The sequence below is a fragment of the Apis cerana genome, linkage group LG13, assembly GCF_029169275.1.
Source record: "Apis cerana isolate GH-2021 linkage group LG13, AcerK_1.0, whole genome shotgun sequence".
NCBI classification, from domain to species: Eukaryota; Metazoa; Arthropoda; class Insecta; order Hymenoptera; family Apidae; genus Apis; species Apis cerana.
The window spans coordinates 2,794,354-2,808,724 of record NC_083864.1 but is presented as its reverse complement, the minus strand read 5'-3'; the positions used below and the strand labels follow the sequence as shown (position 1 = coordinate 2,808,724).

The following is a 14,371-nucleotide window of genomic DNA, read 5'->3' as shown; positions in this document are numbered from 1 at the left end:
AACGACGCTGGATGACGCGGCACGGCGCGGCGCGCGAATTAAAACGGCTCATAAATATCTGAAACAAAGGCGGCCGCTTTCGAGGGCGTACGGTACGAAAGATATACGGCCGGTTAGGATGGCTGGTAACGGGTGGATAAGAGAGGGAGTCGGGGGAGGGGAACGTGGCTGCGAAGGGAGGGGATTCGTTTCCCGACATCGGGTCGGGAAAACGAGCAGGGTCGGAAAAAAGAGAGGGTGGAAAAAAAAAAAAAGTTCTTTCCATCCTCGTGGATCGAATCGAGCGTGGTCTCGTGGCCGCGAGGCGAACTATTTTTATGACCATTCTGACTTTTTCTCTTTCAGGTAAGTAGTGGTCTCCGATCGTTTGAAAAGCGAGCGGCCCGCAGCCGCCGCACCGGACGGGAGACATGCGCAGCAAGCAGCAGCCGAGGCCTTCCTTTCGGTGGCCGCAGCAACGCGGCGATAATCTTACCGGTAAATATCCCAACCACACGCAACGCATCAGTACGCACGAGAGAGCACGCACACGCACACGCATCCACCTTATTTGCACGTATTTCTTAGCCCGCGTTAGCTGCGCTTCTTTCCCCGCGTCCACCCGATTTTTACATCGTCCACGATCCGAAACGTGCTGCGTAAATTTTTACTTGCATGCGAATAGAATCGCCGTTTCTCGATCGACCTTTTCCAAGATTTTGGCCATCGCACGGACCCGTCGTGAGCAAAAGGAAAAGCCCGAAGGGACGGGTCGGCTCGTCACGGCGAAAATTAGTCAGGTGTCGTCTACGTGCGCGCTCTACGTGTGTGTGTGCATCTCGGTGGAGAAATTAGAAATGCCCGGGGAGATTTATTGCCCGGTTGCTCGGGTGAACAACGCGAGAGGATGATCGTCTCGCTCGCGATACATGTATAAATTGTTCGAATCTCGGAATCGAGCAATTATAACTTGTACCAGGGCTTGTTTAAACGATTTTGCCCGGTCACGGTCATCGTACGCTCGATTAGTACGCGGAAAAGGCACCGCGTTCAAATTCGGCCGAGGAACGAAATTGGCAACGGTCACGGGCTCGAGGTGGAAAGGAGGGCACGTTGCTCTCTCGAAACCTCCCGCTTCCTTATATATATATATATACATATACATACACACACAGCTATCTCTCTGCATCGATCCTTCGGGAGGGAGGGGAAGAGGAGAGAGAGAGACGCGATATTCGAGGAAAAGCTCGATCGCGGGGCCGAAAAGCAGCCGTGGACGACGACGAGAGGAGATATCGAGCGATCGTTGATAACAGACGCGGATAAAGTGCAAGCACACGTGTGCGTGTGGCGGACAAACGGGGTCGCGGAGGGACACGCGACTCCCTCTCCTCCCTCTCTCCAATAGCCTCCGGCCAGGGAATCGTGGCGGTCGTCTCGACGATAACCCTCGAATGACGTGACAAGCGAAATCCCTGTATCCACCGGTCCGGCTGGATATCGGCGGACGTCTAAATGAACCGTTGTACCTTCTGCTTTGATTTCAAAGAGAGCGGAGGATCCCTAACAGCGGAGGAATATTCATTTAAATATCTGTCGATACTCGAGTCAGACGCGAGGGTTGCACCGATGTCAGCTGCGGACTTATGTGCCCTCCGCGTCCTCCGCGCCCCTCCCACCCTGTCCCCGCTCTCTTCTACGCTCGCACGCGTATCTACCTACCTACCTACCTACCTACCTACCTACCTACCTACCTACCTACCTACCTACCTGTCTACCTGCGAGCGTTATATCTATATACGCCCACCAAGTGCACGATCTCTGTCGCGTTGGATCTCGCCATTCAACCGTCTCTGCTCGATCTTCTCCAGCGTTTCCCGAGGAGAGAATTTTTCTCTTCTCGCCGATCGAATCGTGTTTCGTTGGTTGGCGAGCAAGAGTCGAAAGGCGATCCGTGAATGGGAGGGGGTGAGAGCGAAGGAGGCGCAAGTTTGCTCCCCGCGGCGGTGCACGCGTTCGCATTTCGCATCGCTCCTCCACTTGCAGCATTTTAATCCAGGGAAACCGGGGGGGACGTCACTCCACCGCCCCGAATAATCAGGCTGAAATTCGTTGCGAGCGCAGGCGGAGGAGCGGGCGAATTGTCGCCCAACAAAAGAACGGCGGCGATATTAGTCGGCCGAAACTCTCGTCTCTGGAAAAGTCGAGAGGCCGACATCGCTTGATCCTTCCGCTGCCTCTCGGCGGCGAGGAGGAGGGATTCGATTGTTGAAAATTAATAGTCCCTCTATTAAGTATCTATTTATTTTTATTACCTCACGGATAATGAAATAACCCGACTATTTATAGAAGCTTAAACGATTTCGCGCAACCGTTGCACGGAGACGAAAACAGCGTGCAGAAAAATCACTCGACACACACTCGGAAGAAATGACAAATCGAAGCGGTTAATATTTACACGGAAAGTAATAAGTACGATTAACGTATACACTTATGCGTGTATAAAATATCTACTCTAAATTAGCAGCGCGGAGGAAAAAAGAGGATCGGCGATCGCATCGATCCATCCACGAAAAGAAAGAAGAGGATCGCCGCGCTGGCACGACGACTCGGCGCGCGAAAGAGAAGGAAAGCGGGAGAGAGAGAGGGTGGGTCTCGTCGCGTCTGCGGCGCATCGATGCGTTGCACACGTCCGACTTGGAAATAAGAAGGGAGGGGAGCGAGAGCGGGAATGAATCGCTGCCACTCAAGGAGCAAGAGACGGCCGACAAGGCCGCGCTCGTTTCTCGCTCGCCAACGAAAGCAGCGCGCCACCGAGAACGCGTCGATATAACCGTGTCCACCACCGATAACTGCAAACTTTTCGAGCCACGGTTGCCAAGCGGCCGAGAGATTCGTCTCCAAGAAATTCCTCTCCTCCCGTCCATCCACGCGTATCCATCTCTCTCGCGTCCATCCAACGCCGTATCCACTCGGCTTAATTATAATGCGGGAGATATTTATTGCCACGCGTATCGTCTATTTCCGTCCGAGGACCGTAGGTGGACCGGGCGAAAACCGGGTATCGCGATCCAACTCGTCTCTGGCTTCTCGCGCGAGAAAGAAAGGGGGGAAGAAAAATTTCCCGATCCAGGCCTCGGCGTGTGTCCGCTTCCTTCCGCGCGGATTAATGGGAGGGTGGCGCGATAAGGGGCGGCGAATAATGCGAGGTCCACCTGCCAGCGGGGCGGCGGCCGACGGCGATGCTATCGCGGCCTTTCACAACGCACAATAGCTCCCCCCGTCGAAAAGTGCCCAGCTGCTGCCCGGATACTTTTCCGGCTTCGGTGTTACGCGCGCGGCAATCTCGCCGCGGAGAGGACGCCTCCATCCACGTCAATTATTCCGATTACAGGCCGCACGGTTACGCTTGTCGGAATCGATCGCGTAACGAGGAATAAAAAGGAGAGGAAGCCATCCGTGGAGAGGAAGACGCCTCTCTCTCTCATTCGCAATTAGTATCGGGACGACCTCGATCCGTCTCTCCCCTTCGTTTCGTTTCTCTTTCGTTCGGAGAGCGGAGGCAAAGTTCGAGGCGCAGGAGACACGGGCTCCTCTCTGGACCTATTCGTCTATCTGTGTAATATCGCGAGGATGTACAGCAGGAGGAGGAGGAGGTTCCGTTGGAAACGTTGACGTTTAATCGACGTTCAACGCTTGTCCAGATCTCGACGAGGGGCTCCGTGTGTTGGAGGATGGGGGAGGGGAAGGAGAAGGAGAAAAGAGAGAAGGGAATGGACGCCAAGTGGACGCGGTACGTCCTCCCGTCCGTCACGTTGCCGCCGTCAGATTATCGTTCCGACACTTTCGAGTTATTCCGGCCATGCGCGCCTTTTCGCCTTCTCTCTCTCTCTCTGCGTAGGGGGCATAGGAGGGACAGGGAAGAGGAAGGAGGAAGGGCGATGCTCTTCTCCGGAGGGTGCTTCGAACGAGAAACGAGACGAAGAAGAAGAAGAAGAAGAAGAAGAAGAAGTCTGTCCCGTAAGAGACTTGGCGTAAGAGAAGAGAGAGAGAGAGAGAGGAGATTTCGAGAGCCAAGAATCTGGTACCTGGGTATTTGAAGTCCGGTCGACCCGTTTGACCGGTGTCGATCAAATTTCCGAGGACGAGATTATTCAAGGCCGACAACGATCGAGACAAAGCTCCTTTCGCGGCCGTACACCTCCCCCTCCTCACGCAGACTCTCACTTTCTCTCTCTCTCTCTCTATCTTGCGCTCCCATCCGCCTCCGCGAACCAATTTCCAAAGCTCTCCTCGACTTCTCGTGGAAATCGGCCTCTCTCCACTCGATCCCGCGTGTCTGCCGTTCGACACGCAGTGTTATAATACGTGGAAACGAGCGAAACGCGCGACACGCGCCTCGTTCGATTAATAAATTCGATCATCGGCCCAGATTGGATTATCTTTTCGGGGGACGAGGGAAAAAAAAAAAGGAAGAAAAAAGGAGAAAGGATGGGAGGGAAAAAAAATTACACACGCCGCGTCGCGCCGATGCAATGCGGTGGTGGTTTGTGGCGATGGTGGTGGTGGTGGTGGTGAACGAAGCGCACAGGAGGAAGAGGATGACGTTTAAACGCACGCGCCTATACGTTTACCAAATTATTTCAGTTTTGCACGACCTTATCGATCGGGACGGAAACGGGGCTCGTCGAAACTTGAACTGGTTTTCGACGCACCTCTCGCTGTGACACACTCTCGCCTTCCCTAATGGCCACGCACAACCCCCTCCCCTCCTCGACGAGGGAGGAGAGCGGCGCGAAAATCGCGCCGAACGAATCGCGAAAAATGGCGATAAGCGGCGGTCGCCGCGAACCGCGCTTCCAACCCGCCCAACTGCTAATTATCGGCCGTTAATTGATGCAGCGTCGCGCTCGTTACGCGTCTATCATTAGGATGGGGGGAGGGAAAAGTGTTGCACGCGCGCGGAGAACAGAGGGAGGCGCGCGTATTAAAATGCAAACATTCGACTCGGTTTTGGACGGTTTAATGCCTCGCCCGATTCGGGGCGCGGCGGCCGGGTAATTAAATCGAATGAAATTACCAACGATTAATGCTCGGGACGCGTCGTCCTCGGGTCACGAATCAAGCGGCGAAATCACCGGCCACTCGAAAAGTATGTATCCAGGAAAGAGTCGTTTCATTGCCCGCGATCCGAATTTCTCCCGGCGCGTAACCCGAGGGGGCGGGGCGACCGATGAGGAAGAAACACGCGAAAAGGGGTGGAGGAGGCGAAGGAAAGGAAGGAAGAAAGAGAAAAAAAGGGAGGCCGTTACATTTTCGCCGTTGTATTATCCGCCGTACAACCTCCCCTCCCTCTTCGTCCAAGTTGGGAGGCCATTACCGCGGAATACCGCGGATGCAACGCACACGCCGTCGTTTTTGGACATCAGCAGCGCATCCACCCGCTCGGTTGTGCGCGTGAGTTAATGCCCGCGCGCGAGAACCCGCCGCGACATTTCCCTGATGATGAAGTCGAGCAGCGACGCGTAATAAGGGTCGCGCGAGAGAGAGGACGCGACAAAAGGAGACGAGGGAGAGAGTGGTGGTAGTGGTAGTAGTAGTAGTTCAGGAACACGTATCTCTCCTTTCCTCGCTCGAAAATACCGCGTCTGGCACACACGTCGAATTATTCCCACGAATAATCCGCGAGCCGAGGATAGGAAAACGATCGGTCGGTTGCGCGCGCTACGGTATCGAACGACGAAACTCAAGGTGGTCCACTACATCCCTGGGTGAAGTTGACGCGCGGGGTGGACCTGTCGAGGAGAAGGGTCGAGGCGGACGTGACACGGCCGTCTTGTGACCCGTACAGACCCGTCCGTCCGTCCGTCCGGTTTCGTCCCACCGCTCTTCCCCCACCCTCGGCCCGTCCCCCTCCCTCCACATGCCACCACGTCGACCGACCGCCGCTAGTCCGGCTCTATTGTTGTTATTATTAAAGGGGGGTCGCTGGGGGGTGGCTGGAGGGGGAGGTGGCTGCCGCCGCTCGGCACGGAGAGGGACGATGACGGAAAGGAAGGCGGCGTCTGCAGGTGACAGATGAAACAGCTACCCTCTCCCTCGCACCCTCTTTAGATCCCCCTTGTTCTCTCTTCTCCTCCCTCGCCCGCTTTTCCCTCTCTCTCTCTCCCCCTCCTTCCTCTCCCGCTCCGTCGATGCACCACTCTCACGCACGGAGGCGAAAGAAAGACGGAGCAGAGACACGGCAAGGAGAACGGAGAGAGAGAGAGAGAGAGAGAAGGTTTCGTCTACCACACCCCACGACCCTTTCTCCCTAAGAACGCGCGCTCTTTTCGGCCGGAAAATTTTCAACCTTTGATTCTTGCGATTAAAGAGTTAAAGGAAGGGGGAAAGAAGAAAATCGCGAGGTTGGTCCGCAGGGGTGTACTGTGTCGGGGAAATGGACACGCGTGGAATGCGGCGGCAAAGAAAAGGAGGTCGTGGAGCGGCCGGCTACGTACGAACGAATTCTTCCCTCCCCACTCCACCCCGGAGGACACATCGTCCTCCCAGGCCGCCCGAAATAACTCTACGTCACGGATCGTCACCCCCTTTAATCGTGCTCCAGGCATCCCGCTCCTCCCGAGATTCGAGGATTCACCGTGGAGGAGATCCACCGTAGACAAAACCAATAAACCGTTCTCGGCCACGATATTCGGAAGTCTGGTGGAACGGACCTCCGGCCACTGTGACTTGTCCTCCTCTCTCTCCTCCCAGTACCCCCGGAATACCTTCTTCCTTTCTTCTTTCTTCGATATATATATATATATATATATAAGCTCGTAACCACCGGGTGTGGTTACGTTCTCCTTCCTTTTCCAATCTTCTTTTTCCCTCTCTCTCATATTCCGTATCCTGGAAAGTGACAAAGTCCATCGTGAGGAAGGACGGATTGGTCGAAAAAGATGGATCGATCAGTTACATATCGTTTCGCAATGATAATTTTGGATCGTGTCGGAAGGAGAGGGGGCGGAGAGGGACAGGTCTCTCGCGTCCGTCAACTGGAAGTCGTCTCTTTGGTGGACGCCCAGGCGTCGTCGCCGTTCACGGCATTGATCTGTCGGACGGCTGTCTTGATATCGACGTTACCCGTGGGGAGGGTCCGGGACGTCGGGTTGCTAGACGGCTGCCTACTCCTTTAGCCCGCGAAATAAGCTTTCTGCCAACGTCCACGATGCTGCTACGCCTCGCGATTCTACCATCGACCAGGAAAGAGAGAGATATATATGTGTATATACTCGCCTGTAAAACTGTAAAAATTCTACTCCCTCTCTTTCTATCTTATTCGTTACTTCTCTACACGCTTAACACGCTTTCGAATACGGTTCACTCGATGGCGTGTTTTCAACCGGCGTTGCAACTCGTTCGTTGGTCAACCGGCGAACGTTAATCGAGGCAAATTGAACGAGCCACGCGGCTCGCGACGCTCGATTAACTCCCTCCCTTACGCCAGAGAGCTTTCACCACCGAATACTCGAGTTTCCGAATCCGTGAGAATCGTCGCAACGCGCCCCCCTATCCGTAAAAACGGCAGCAGCCGATGATGATCGACCGACGTCCTTAATCACAGGCCACGGTTTACGATCTCCACGAGACGAAATTCCGCGAAAGGAGGATCGATCATTCCGACGAAATCGTCAGAGGACGTTCCCTCCCCCTCCAAGCTGGGTGTACACCGTCGAATTAACCCCCGAATTTCGCTCGATCGTCCGCAATTACGAATAACCCTAATAATTTTCGACGAGACGGGTTTACTGCTCGATCTCGAGGGAGGGAGAGAGAGAGAGAGATGACCTCTCTCCGTCTGCTCGATACTCGAACCAACAATTCCAAGTACGTATTGGAGCGAGAAGAAGAAGGAGAAGGAGAAGAAGGAGAAGAAGAAGGTGGCACGAGTACGAGCGCGACAATATCGGAACAAGGATGAGGATGGTAGGAAGGTTCGGGTTAGGTTGGTCGGTTGACCCGGTTGACAATCGATTGACGGCTGTCGCCAAGACCCTTCAGCCTTTCCACCTTCTAACCCGGCGAACTTGCCCGCTCGATTCGATGCCGCGCCACCCTTCTTCCATCTAGTCCTAGCCACCACCTGTCCGTTTCCAACGATAGTTCTGATAACTTTTTCTAATTACGTGTCGCCAGAGACGGACCGTGACGTCTCTCGGAATCGAAGGCTCTTAGCGAGGTGGAGGAGAGTCGTGGACGTAAACGTCGTCTTTTTACCGTGCCGCGAATTCCCTGCTTTTCGATTCGTTCAAATTCTCCCGAAACTCCCGTGAAAAGGAGACGCAGATATCGCAGTAGAAAAGCGGCGCGATTAAAAAATTGTCAGATTTTGAAAGAAGGATAATCTATCTGTAATCTACAGAAGGATAATCTACGATTCAACGAGCGCGAATTTTCGGTACGATTCTGTGCGATTCTCCGTGAGAAAGAAACGCAACGACGGCCACTGCCTATATCCCTTTCGAATACAGGGGAAAGACGCGACGCTCGATCCGGCCGAAAAAGAAGGTGGGAAGCGAACCGACGTGGCGCAGCGAACCGATTATGCGCGTGTACGACACGAACGCGCGACAGTTGTGGCGCAACACAGAGACGCGGCAAACGCGCACGCACGCAAGCACGCACGACATGCATACGTACACGGTTGCCGGCGCGCGGGTTCTCTTTTCCACGGTCGACGAGGCTGCCGCACACAGAGGAGGAGAAAGCTAGCTCTGTGGAGGTAATAGGACGGGTATACACCGGGCGGTGTTGGATATTATTTGCCGAGGACAGTGACAAACGCCCGTCAACGTCATTTCCACTCGCAACGTCGGCTTCCTGCGACAGTACCGACACCGCGCGCGATATCACCCTCTCCAACGACACCTTCTCGCCTCTTCCAACTTCCTCTTTCTCCTTCGCTCCACTCCTCGCCCCACTCCCCGGCTCGAAGGCGAGCTAGAAACGTGACGAGCGTATCTAGTTCCGGACCGACCTTTCTCCCCCGCTCTTTCTCTCGAGAGCGCTTCGCACGAGGGCCGCCGCTGTATTTTCGCCTCCCTCCCCCTTTCTTCCCCCCGCGGAAGGTATCAGCGGGTATCAAGGCAATCGTTCTCGCAGCGATGAAAGAAACAACGCGAACAAGGCGAGTCCCGAGAGTCCGCGATCGGAGGAAGAAGAAACGGTCCGAGCGGCGGCGGGGCACGAGAGTGGGGGGTTGGTTAGGCAGAAGGGTGTGCGGTGACCGGGCGCGGGGGGAGGGGGCACGACGACTGGAGCGCACGGGAGGAGTTGGGGAGGCGAGGGGAGGGGCGGAGGGGGGCGTAGGTAGTCATTATGTGGAGGGAGGTGACGTCACTGACGGTGACGGATGGCTACACGTCAGGCAAGTATAAACCCCATGGTACCCAATAAATTATTGCAACTATAAATTACTTCTGTGCTCACGATATAATGCCACGGCTACCGCCCCGGCGGTGGTGTGCGTGCACGCGCACACGTACGCGCGCGCTCGCGCGCGCGTGTGTGCGTGTCGCGTCGAAGCCGAAGGTGGGGCGTGCAAACAAAGGTGGTACTACGATCTCCGACTAACTAGCCACGGTTCGGCCACCGTCGCAACCCCGTTCCTTCTCTTTTATCGCCGCTCCTTCTCTCCTTCCTGCCCCCCTTCCTCTCTCTCTCTTTATTTCTCCTTCGGGAGGAAGGACCATCCCCTTCGATCGGTCGACGAACCTTTCGATTTTTCTCTCTCTCTCTCTGTCTCCTTTCGTCGAGAGAAATTCGAAATCGCAGGGAGAGGGGGGAGGGGGGGAGACGGATGAGAAGCGGCGTACGACGGCATAACATAATCCCCGGCAATTCGTAATAAATATCGTTGGGACGGCCTGGGTTCGGCGTTATTGGTGTATCTGTCTCTCATCTCGACGATGCCTTTGGGGGAGGGGAGGGGGGGTAAGATGCGTGGCAGAGCGGCAGACGAAGGGGGAAGATATTATGGGCGTGCGAGTGAGTTATACGGCTTGCCGCATGTGTGTCGCATAAATCTGCCCCGACCTCGGCCCGACCGGCCCCCTCGCGACTGCACTGGAACCGTTTCTAGACTTTCCTTCGATACCGACGACCACGACGACCACGACGACCACGATCGTCTCTCTCACGATCCTCGACGATTGACTGACTTGACTGCTCGGATAGTCTGAGAGGCTGATCGATCTCTCTCTCTCTCTCTCGAAATCGAAATTTTTGAAGAATCGTTTCTCCGATCGCCGACCGAAACCGCGCTCGTAAAACCTGATCCGCATCGCGGTATTATTTATAGATCGGTGCCGTCCTCGAAACGGCACTCGCGTTTCACGGAATATCGTCCCCCCGACGATCGACACAGGAGTTTCGAGAAAAGGGGAGAGGCCAGAAAAATTACATCGAATCAACTATACATATATATATATATATATATACGGAGTGAGAAGGATGAAGACGAAGGGGACGCGCACCTGTCCTTCCGTACATCAGCCGTCCATCACTCGGTGGACGGATCGGCTTCTTTCGCCTCTCTCTCTCTCTCTCTGCTCGTACCACGACGAGGCATCGCACTTATTTACGTTGACACGATATTTATTAGGACGGATCGGTGAGGTTCGTGCGCCGCGGCAGCCTATTTCGGGATCCTCGCGGCGAAAGACCGGCCGGCCACTCTCTCTCCCTCCCTCCCGCTTATCCTCTCTCGAGGGGGGAGGGGATTAAGAGTCGGAAAGCGGTGACGAGGCGGGCCACCCTTGCGAAGAGAAGATCGGGAAGAGGAAGAGTGGAAGGTCGTCGTACCCGATCGAACCGCGCAACAACCCGTGGAAAAAGGGTGGCGGAAAGAATTCGAGAGGGGCCGGCGACGACCACTTGGCGGAGCGGGGGCAGAGCGCGACACGCGGAGGCTGTGTAAACGAAACGATAACCGGACGGATCGACACCAGCTGCTCCGTGTTTGTTGCCGGTTCTATAAATAGAGGCGGACCCGTGTTCCGCTCCTTCTCGCGAGCCGCGCTCGATCTCGATCATCCTCCCCTTTCTCTCCTTCCTTTCTCTCGCGCTTTTTAACTCTCTCTCTCTCTCTCTGTGGATTCTCCTCCTCCTGCTCCTCCTCCTCCTCCTCTTCCTCCTGTCCGTAGCCGACTCGAGAGACGTTACTTCGCTGACAATTATTGTTGTCACGGGCTCGGCACCGGCAGTCGGTAACGGGAGTGACATTTCGAAAGGCGGCGTGACGGCGAGTGGAAGAAAGAGACGAGAAGGAGAGTTGGAGGGGAGGGGGGACGGGTGACGGATATCGCGATGAAGGCGTCCTCCTGTCATCTCCCTCCCTCCCTCTCGCCTCTGCCTGCACGGGGAGAGTGGAAGAGAGGGAGGGGGATAAATCCTCGAAATCCTCTCGCGAAAATAAGTATCGTTCGTTTCCGGTCGAAATGGAGAGAGAGAGAGAGGGGACGGGTTTGCGGATTTCAGCTTTTTAAGCGGGTGCAGCTACGGCAGCAGCTATCCGGCAGCCACGCATCGATCATCACTGTCGCCTGTTGCGCGATCGACCGAACGAACGAAAGAACGAGGAGCGGAGAGAGAGGCCTCGCGCATCCCATCGTCCGTCATCCATCATCCTACCTGCATCACCGGACTCACCTACGGCGCGACCGTGCGTGCCTCGTCGTTAATACGCGCGACGCAATTTACTCTCGATCGCTCCCCTTATTCCCTTCCTCGAGAAAACGAATATCGAGTCCCTTCCTTGTTTTTCGAGCAGGAGAGATCGGAGAGAAAGAAACGGCTCCCGAATACTATGCGCATATATATATACATCTCGTCCCGAAACGAGGAACGTCTCAATCGAGAGAGAGAACGAGAGAGAGGATTTTTTATGCAGCGGTGGAATCGCGGGGAGGAGAGACGAATAGGAGGAAGAATAAGAGGAAGGAGCGTGGCCGAGAGGGGGCGATTCGACAGGCTGATGGAGTGAGTGTTGACTTAGGATAACAGTCGGCTCATCGGTCAATCAGTCAGGTAGACCGACTACGGTAGGTCGGTGCTCCGTCTTCGGTTCGGCCCTGTCGTCTCGTTCGGACGCTCTTAAGTGACTCACACGGATCCGACCACCCGACGCGTTCCGTCCTGGAAGACAAAGCGATCCTCGAGGAGGAGGAGGAGGGGGAGGAAAGAGGATCGAGTCGTAAACATTTGCGTCAACGCCGAGCGCGACGCGTCGTTCGTCCCGACGATCGAACCGGTCGTGTCCGGCCTCGAAGGAGGAGGAGGAGGGAAGAAAAGCTGGAGGAAATGGTGCAAGGATCGCGGTGGAAACGTTTGGTCGTTGGAAAGCGAAGCGAGCCGGGTGAGATGCGAGAGCCGGTTGCTTGGGGTGGGGAGGAGGAGGAGGGGAGAAAGAAGGACGGGGAGCAAGGAGAATGGATTCACCCGTCAGTCACTCTCTGGCAGACCGCGAGAGAATCACAATGCGAAGCCTCCCCCCTTCCTCTTCTCGTCTCTCTGCTCGTCCTTCCGTCCGACCGCCCGTTCGCCCATCTCTCTCTCTCTCTCCTCACGTCCGTCCGCCAAGTCTGTCCGCCTGTCCATCCGATCGTCTCTTCGTCTGCCTCCTGTCACTCTCCTCGCCAGCCTCTCCCGACGCTTCTCTCGCATCAGGAATTCATCTCCTCTCCTGTCCTGTGCCTTGTCCTCCTCCTCCGTTGCTCCTTTTGTTCCCTCCTTCGTCCTCTCTTCCTCCTCCTAGTCACCACCGTAGTTATACTCGTCCCACCCCAGCTTTTCCTTTCCTTTCCCATCTCCCCCGATTTTTTTAAAATTCTTTCAAGTGGATCTCTCGAACGAGATCGAAATCGCGATCGAGAGGAGGGATGGATACTCGAAAGCTCCGCGTATCATATGCGCAACGAGCATTATTCGCATTCCGGCACGTTGAGGACGAGGACGATATCCTGGATGGGGTTCCGGGAGTGTGGAGGAGGGAAGGGAGCGAGAAAGGGAAGGGAAAAGGGATGCTGGAAGCGGGCGGAGCTCGGCGTGCATCGGTGGTCCGCCCTGGGTCCCCTTCTCGGTAGCGGGCCGATTCCAACCGATCCTCGCATGCCTTTTGCCTCCCGAGGCCCTCCCGTTGTCGTCTTCCTCGTTCTCGTCGTCGACGCGGTCATCCTCGCGATCCTTTCTTCTCCTTCTTCTTTGAGAGAGAGAGAGGGTCTTCCATCGAATCGTTCACGGCCGAGCGGAGGGCTGTGGTTGGAAGGGCCGTGGACTGCTCCAGGCCGAGAGAGACAATGGACAATGGGGACATAAATCTGCGTAATTAGTTGCCGATGCCTCCTCGGATCGATGCGCGATCTCTTTTCCCTCCTTCTTCCGTGGCCCATCGGCGAACAAACGATCGTTTGGTTGGCCAGTCGGCAAAGTAGGACGGTGCTCTTGCCTGTCCCCACCCCTCTCGGAAGGGAGGTGTGCTGTGGTCGCTCCCTTTCGCCTCCTCCCTTTTTTTTCTCTCTTTTTTCCCAAGTGGCCTCGCGCCATCACCGAGAGGAGGACTAGCCGGAACAAGATGGCGAATTTCCCTTCCGGGAACTCGACGATGCTCGACCGATACGCGCGTCGAACGAGTCGATTTGAAAAAGGTTAATAAGAGGCGCGCGGGGAAGGTGCGCGTTTATCGTTTCGCGACGTCGTGGCAGGCGTCGTCGCCTTTATCGAGGGGCACGATAAATGAAGCGATAACGAACAATGCGTTACGCGTCACCCGCCTCTCGACTTTCCCCGCTTCGAAAACGGCTCGTGGCGAGACGTCCGTCTTCTCCCCTCCCTTCCCATCCTGTTCGATTCGCATCTTAAGCATCGCGCGTGTCTTCCGATCGAACTCAATTCGCATTCATTTTCCGTTGCAGGGGAGGACGGAGTCGAAGGGCCCGGCGCGGACCTCCAGGCGGAGGAAGGCGGCGATTGCGCGGAGGATGACGGCCCAATTAGCCCTAGCGAGAGAGGCTGCGCAACGGTGGCCAAGGAGGAGGAAGATGGGGACGCGACCGACGAGGAAGACGACGAGGACGGATCGCCGCCCGCCCCATCGCCTTCCGCGACAGCGAGACTGAACCCCGCCATTCTGAGGGACACCGGACCGCCGGACAGGTAAACTTTGGACCCTCTCCCTCCCTCCTCCCCCCTTCTCCCCGCGTTCCAAGATCGAGTCGAGGGAAGGAAGAACGCGTTCGAACGGTATATATTAACCCGTCGTTCGTTGCGCGACGATCGTCGAATGTGGGACGGGCGTAAATTTCGACGAACACGGTTCGCTTGAAACTCATTAGTCGGTGCTTTACCCGGA

At 55.8% G+C, this 14,371-nt stretch overlaps 2 protein-coding genes across 13 annotated transcripts in view; one reads left to right on the top strand and one right to left on the bottom strand.

Moving 5' to 3' along the window:
- Positions 1 to 14,371, bottom strand: part of LOC107997153 (zinc finger protein 37) — a 202,813-nt gene that overhangs the window by 70,427 nt on the left and 118,015 nt on the right. The gene's annotated exons all lie outside the window — the stretch shown is intronic.
- LOC114578124 (protein tiptop) overlaps positions 1 to 14,371 on the top strand; it is a 64,978-nt gene that overhangs the window by 43,958 nt on the left and 6,649 nt on the right. For 8 of the 11 annotated variants that reach the window (XM_062083529.1, XM_062083530.1, XM_062083528.1 and 5 more), the window contains 2 exons: positions 346 to 477; positions 13,935 to 14,175. In XM_062083529.1, the coding sequence (XP_061939513.1) occupies positions 411 to 477; positions 13,935 to 14,175 (308 nt within the window). In that variant the 5' untranslated portion in view covers positions 346 to 410. The remainder of the gene's footprint in view (positions 1 to 345; positions 478 to 13,934; positions 14,176 to 14,371) is intronic. The other 3 variants (XM_062083534.1, XM_062083524.1, XM_062083535.1) reach the window with 1 other exon arrangement.